Source organism: Echinococcus granulosus (genome assembly GCF_000524195.1).
Source record: "Echinococcus granulosus chromosome Unknown EG_S00181, whole genome shotgun sequence".
Taxonomy (NCBI): domain Eukaryota; kingdom Metazoa; phylum Platyhelminthes; class Cestoda; order Cyclophyllidea; family Taeniidae; genus Echinococcus; species Echinococcus granulosus.
Window position 1 is genome coordinate 1 of NW_020170561.1, and position 7343 is coordinate 7343.

A 7343-nucleotide genomic window follows, 5' to 3' on the forward strand; every position below is an offset into this window, starting at 1 on the left:
ATCACGTTGCCTGGAGAGCCGTAAGGGATGATATACTTTCCTCCATGCAGGGTCGCGGAATGCTTGCCGGCGAACAACTCAAGCGGTAATTCAAATTCTACTACTTTGTCAGAAGTGGAGGTGATGAATGCGGGTGGTCAACCATGTCAACGCGTTCGTGTGTCAGCCAACTACAAGGGTCGCCGATTGAGTGGGGAGGGCTTCAACCTTCGCACCGCCAAGTTAAAAATCGCTCGACAGTTGGGCATTGGATTTACCTAGACACCAGCGTCCTCCTCCCTTTCCCCTGCTTTCTACCTAGTAAACCGGTTGCATTGATGGTTATTGGGATCTTCACTAATCCTAGTTTTAGGAGCTGGGTGGCTTAAGCTTTGAATCCTGACGCCTTAGTTTTCCATCGCCTGTAATTTGGTTGTGTATTGAGTCGGAGATGGTGCCGTTTAATGCAGGTGAAAAACCGTGTAAATGTAGCGGCGAAGAGGTGTGCCCCTCTTCAGATTAGTCGCTAGGGTCGTCTGATTATTCGCTTACTAAATATCGCTCTGATGTGGAATTTGGCACCATAAAACAGGATAACCGGGATTCAAATGTAAGGGGATGTCTCTCAAAAATGTGCTCATACTTATAGCGTGTTCGCTAGCCTCCTTAAAAGCGCAATAGAGGGTGCTGAGCTCTGGGTAGGCTTGGTCACCCCATATGAGCTGGGGATCAGCTTGACCTCGAGAAATTTCTCATTTTGGAGGAAAAGGCCTCCAAGCGCAACGACGTGCCCTCGCACTCTGCTAAAGCAGCCTTGATGCTCTTACCATCCTGTCGCTGTCTGGGCTAACGGATTGAAGATTAAGTCATTTTTTCATTTTGTTGTAGCATTGTGCAAATCGAACTCGTTTTGCAGAACAAATCTACACTTCGTATTAGAATAAGGCGGAAGTTGTCGAAATGTTACAACCTTAAGGATCTGGTATTGTAGGTGGCAAAAGAAAGAATAGTATTCTCTGTGTTTAAAATCGGAAAGACAGATACTGTGAAGCCAAAAACTGCCTTAAATATGGCTTTCTGACCTAATTATCTATCTCAAGTTAACAAAATGCATAGTTATAAGGTGATGTGTCCGTAAGACATGTTATTTGGTGGCACTATATCGAGACTACTCGACACCGATCCCATGCCAAAAAATCACAGCTATTTAAAACAGAACACAAGATTGCGATTAGTTGAAACCTATTATCAGTAGTGTTTAATAAGATCAGTGAACACATTCTGACTGTATAGGATTGACTTGAAAGCTTTTTCGAAATAGGTATAAACACCTCCAGTAAGGAATTCTTCAAAAAAATGAAATATATTTTCTAATGCTTCGCAAACTTAGTTAAAATGACGAAATGCCGTGAATATCATAAGAAACCCTTAACCAAAGTGGAATGAAAGACGGTCAGTCTAGATTTTATTTGTTTTTTTTTCAATCCACCCACCTATGGGCATTGAAGCATTTGGGTAAAGGTGACTTGAGACATTAATATCTGACCTTCAGAGATAGCAGTTGTGTTATTAAAAGGCGGAAATAACATCAGCCTTATAAACGTTAATTACAAACAAAATTATTTATAAGCCATTTAAGTCGGTAGTTACTTTAAAATACTAAACTTGTCGCTGAAATAACCGTGTTTAAAGCCCCCCTAATTGTTCCGCGCCGAATTTGTGGTTTCGTGGATTTTGCTCGCAAGATGAACAGAAGTGATCGAGCCAATAAAGCTCTTGTGCAGCCTATTGTAAGTTTTGTTGTTTCATCATCGGTTTAATTTAGACTGTTATTTACGGGCATATGCAAGTGGTATGTTCACACTTCCGGTTTATAGCATTAGAAAACTCCCGTTCAAATCTGGCTCTACGAACAAAGTAATATGCGGATTGAAGGCAGGATTGTTGGTTTTGATGAATATATGAACCTTGTTTTGGTGGAAGCCTGTGAAAGGCACATGAAGTCTGGCGCCAAGAAAATGATCGGTGAGCAGTCCTGTTTAGATCCTATTTCTTAGGTCGTATCCTCCTTAAGGGTGAAACCATCACACTCATTCAAAAGCTTCCTCAGTAACCCTTGAAAATGCATTTTGTAATAAAGTATTGATACAGAGATGTGAAATTTCTCACGTTGTCGACATGTATGATCATTGGTCGTGGCTTTTCCGTTAATTTGCCGACCAGGGAGTTTAGCGCGGTTCATACATGGCATTTTTACCAGTGCTAATAGCGGTGGGCTGTTGTTTGATCCTTGAACGTTTAAAATCGTTTATATAATCTGTTTAGGTGATGTATTATTCCTGAGAGTGATCCCATTGTGGTTTGCCATGGCGGTTATTATATCCAGGATTTTTAATTAATAATCCGGTCTTTATTGTAGCTAAGTTTTTACAAAAAGATCAACCCAAAATCATTGGGCGGTTATTCTCGACCCATCAATGGTCATCTGTTCGCAGCCCCTTATGTTTTCAGACTTGTTTTCATTCTGTTTTAACGAGTCCAAGTCGTGATTTCATAGCTAGGACCGCACGGAGGAGTTTTTGGCGTTGCACGACCTTTTCGAAGGAAACTAAGCGTGAGATGTTGGGAGTCTTCCTAGATTATCGATATGCAGCTTTCATGTATATTGAGAATGCCGGCGGTCGCACGCATGGTTGGTGTGATTGATTCTGCAAATGCGTGGGATGATATTGTCTGATTGACGAAATTGGAATGTGGTATTCTCATGATTACATTACCGAGAGTTCGTAGGTGCTTGGGGTGGTCACGGTTAGCCAATCTGATGCTTAGTTCTTTTTTGAGGATACCAGTGCTTCATCCTGTGATTATCAACTGGCACTGAAGTTTCCCAGATTAAAGAATTCAGGTGTTGTCAACTTAGCCCTCCTTTTGGTTCGTAATAATCCTCAGTGATGCGACAGTGGCATCGATACATTGGAATAACATTGTAGTGCAGTCCATTGGGTTCTCTTGGGATCTGCACCTCACTCTCCGTTCGTTGAACTATAACTGAGAGTACATTTGCCGCTGCGATAACATTTCACGTAAACTTGCGGTGCCCCCAGTCAGTCATGGACCCGGAAAAAGTTATATACTAGGGATAATAAATTTACTCCCTACGTACAGAAGGATTGTGGAGCTAATGGCATGACCGAGAGTCCTATATACGGAGCCCCAAGTGCCCCCATAACTACAATGTAGAGTTGAACAAACCATTGAAGGATTCCATAGCATCTCCCTTCCTCGGAGTGTCGTCGCTGGCGCTCCCGTTGGGTGACCTTCCGCGTTGGCCATTACAATGTAGTCGGTGGTGTATGAAAAATATTTACGAACCAACCCTGTCAGCGGTCAGATCTGCTTGAAATTGAGAAGATATTTAACCATATTTTTGCTGATTCTGGAGTTTTGCCGGTGGGGGGGATTGTGCTGATAATCTCGTACACCCATCGCTTTTCGTAAGAACACTAGCTCGAAAGGAGGGTCGTTTAATGGAGGTTACGGTCTGGAACAGCTTCGTTGGGTTGAAGCTTTGCGCCTCTTTAGTCTCGCTACCCTGTTCCCACTTCAGTGGTGCCTAGCCAGATATCCATCCGGATTCCATCCAGCTAGTAGAGAGGTAGAGGATAAATCGCGTGTTCACTTTATTGACATCTTCATGCACCTATCGTAGTCAGCTCTGTCGCGAACTGTTCCAGACGATTAATGGCCGCGGCTAATGTCGCTTCGGTTGTTAATAGCAGATGTCATTTTCCACCCGTCTCTTACGGGCTGTCACAGATCTTTCCATCCGCGGCCCATGCCCTTCCTTCTTCGCATTAAGATTTAGTATTCGGCAATGGAAATTAGGGTAGTTGTCCCTTGGGCTCGGATTCGCTTTCCACTACCACTAATGTAGCGTCTCGTGACTTCTCCGAAGGCGGAATAAGGCGGTATGGAGGGCTTAGGGACTACAGGCTTGGCCCGGAGGCTATGCCACCCAGCGAAAGTACAATGGTGGAGCCTCAAGTGTTCGCACAGCCGAAGTGCAAGGTTGAACATGCAGGCAGGGTCCTACACTTTTGCCTTTTGATTTTAAACCCTTAATTTGCTAAAAATGGAAAACCGTGTGCTTTTAAGCCTGTAACCATTGCTACTTATTTTGGGGTAGTAAAGTCGTTAATGTTTTATGCCGATTTTTATGCACGCTTTAGAGGATTCAATAAAGGCGGTAATTACCATGTGGTAATGTTTTACGTCACCTATTAACGAAAACGGATCGCCGTTTTGCTTCCGTGATGGCTAACAAAGTTTCTTCTTGGCCACTCTTACTAGCCGACTGTTGGGATTCAGGTCGGTGAAACAAGTTTGGTCCAGCAAAAAGCCGCACTTCATCGACATTATTGTCTCAATGGATTGGTACAAGTTCGACATGCAGGCAGCACACATCTTTGGTATAATTCTTGTATAGCTGGTTCCATGCGTCAGAGGCATGCATTTTTTTCGGCCCACACGGCTATTTAATGTGTGAGGTCGCTTCAATCCCAGGAGAAGGTGATTTTGGCAATGGGAGTAATTTTCGTCATCCATACACCTCTACTCACCCATCAATGGTGTGTTTGACTTGTCAGTGGCTGTCACCTGGCATGGATGGCTCGAGGGCAAGGGTTGCACGTCGTGGCAATCTCCGAGTCACCCCACCGCCCAACGAAGAGACAACGGTCCATACAGTATTAATCAACTCACCCGCTTGTCACAACGCGCTTCCACTGTTGGTATGCGTGTGATTCATTCGGGTGTACGTGCTTCAGCGTTTGCGTCCGCGTCGGTGACTCAGTTGAAGGTGGCAACAATGTAGTAAAATCAACACGGCAACAATTAGGCCACTTCACATCACCGCATTTTCACAGTAGGTATCACAACTACTTTTACATAGTTTACCCTCCGCTGGGATTATCAGGCTTTCCTTCAATGCGTCCTGCACCGAAAGAATTCTCTTGACAAGCGCGCTTGTACGTATGCGACCAATGTCACATATGTGTGACGCCTTGATTCTCCTACCTGAGCCTAGTGTACTTTACCACCGGATGCAACCACTCATGAGACTGAAATTAATTGGTTGAGTTTAGGAGCTAGAATTATCCCCAAACTAAGACAGTGTGTGGCATCTTAGGGCACCCAAACTCTGGTCAATTTTCCTTCGGGACCCTGGTATTGAATGTGCTGAAGTCTGACCCTTGCCGGTAGTATTTAGTCAGCATCTTGGTCATTTATCTTTCCTCATGGCTGCTTGCTTCCAAGCGTTTCTGCCTTATCACAGCGCACACCTTATGGTGCCCGAGTTCTCTCCGACGATATCACGAAGTATGTAAGCCTCTATTTTCCAATCTTTCGCCAGCAAACAACCTACTCCCACCCACTTATCCCCAACACATCATTATTTCACAAGCGACTGCCTAATACTAACACCAGGAGAGGGCGATGCACACAACTGGCGCTTGGGAAACTACCACTCGAGAAATATGGAAGATAGCGGCGAGGCAGTATTTTCCCCGTCCCCCACCCTGATACCCCATACTATTCCATCCTATCCTAAAGTGTGAGGTGCTAGATCCTCGATGTTTTTGGAGGGAAGAAGTTCTACCCCCACAGATGGATGGCAGCAATAACTGTTTGGCCTTCACCAAATTAACATTTCCCAGGGCACAATTGTGTCTGCAGTCCGTCTCATACATACGGGGCAAGCAGTCAGTCCTTTAGGAATATGAGGTGTCCAGTGGGGTAATGCATCATTATATTGCATCGCGGTGTTGAAATTAGCGCATTCTTCAACCTACTTTACTAGTTTCGACTGTTTATCGGGAAAGAGAGGTTTTTTCTCTAAGAACTCGGGTCGTGTCGAGCATCGAGTAGGTAGATGTAGGCCAAAATTGTTTGGCATTCAGTAAGTGAACACTTCCCAGTGAACGATTGTATCGGGGAGTCCACCACACACCCACCAGCACACAAAGCCAGCGCAATCCTTTGGGTATGGAGTGATGCATGACTTGAAAACTTGACGTGGGGAGTGGGGCAATGGAAATGTTCATTGGCTTAACGGACGTTGAAATACAAAAGCCTTTTCTCATCACATTTCGGATAGTCACAGTGCTTTTTGACAACGTGTGTAAAGAAAGCGAAAATTGGATTGCAAGTTTTTCAAACTGCTTGCCTGTCTGTCATCTCTTGCTAATAAGTGACATGCGGGTGATACCCACTTGCGTTGAAGGGTCCTTGACTTCCACAGCTGACGAACAACTGTTTCATCATCACTCACTTTGACATTACTGCATCTTGCTTTCCAAATGCTCTGCAAAAAGTTTGACAAGAAGCATCGGCAGTTTGGAAGATGACAGAAGACAAGCTCCGATCACCTCCGTTAGGTTTAACTGTCATTGTATGCTATGAGGGCTCCAAGGGAGGTAGGTAAAACAATAAATAGCATCAATCCTGCAAATATAAGAAAGATGTTTGAACGAGATATATCGAAAACCGCACGAATCTTTTTTGGCCAACAGACATAACAAACTTGGTCGCTAATTTACTCTGAAGTCAAACCTCTCTTAAAAGCATGTAACTCTAGTGCGATTCAAAACGAGCGCCTGAAGGAATTATGCTACTAATTATTTACTCAAGCGTTCTTTAAGGGCTTTCAAGGGGTTTTCAAGTCAGAGCGTAGGAAGATGGCAGGTCAGGGTCAGCCGCACACGAAACGTACCACAAACATCCACCCAGCAACTATGGCACGTCCGCCACCAGAATTCCAGGGTAAGACCACCTCAGCCTGGGCGTTTCACCATTCAAACATGGTAGCAATCACCTTTTATCCCATCTCGCCCTCTCAAGCTAACCTGATCCCCTTTAACTAAACATTCCTCACGCGGTGACTCATGGCGAACAGGTCAGCTGCGGTCCGAGACGAGCCTTCACTTGGCAAAATCAACCAACCCTGACACCCCTAGAGCTATGGATGAAGTATTTTGGCGTCAGCGGAGGGACTGTCAGCACTAGGTTTTCATACCCTCTCCCCACTCCTCGGGTGACACGACTTCACCGATAAGCACAAATATGTATGCATTTGATGAGCAGGCGGATATCGTCGCTAGCGTGGTTATGAAATGGAGGCAGGAGGCAGGGGTGGCGAGAGGCGGACATAAATCGAGATAGAGCAATAAAGATGTAAATAGCACCAGCGTAGGTAGTGGATGAGTGAACGAATAAGTGAAGTTGGGAGCTGGAGAGGAGAGGAGATGAGAAAAGTAGGGTGGTGGTGGTGGTGGTGGTGGTGGTGGTGGTGGTGGTGGTGGTGG

The 7343-nt window shown here is 44.9% G+C and overlaps 1 protein-coding gene across 1 annotated transcript; it reads left to right on the forward strand. All coding sequences in view use genetic code 11, as the record gives it.

The window, feature by feature from the left end:
• Positions 1-1724: 1724 nt before the first annotated feature.
• Positions 1725-2092, forward strand: EGR_09977 (Small nuclear ribonucleoprotein E; the record flags this gene model as incomplete). Its single annotated transcript, XM_024499226.1, has 4 exons — positions 1725-1769; positions 1805-1831; positions 1863-2004; positions 2037-2092. The coding sequence occupies 4 exons, from the start codon at positions 1725-1727 to the stop codon at positions 2090-2092; spliced, it is 270 nt and encodes an 89-aa protein (XP_024346343.1).
• Between the last annotated feature and the right edge of the window lie 5251 nt (positions 2093-7343).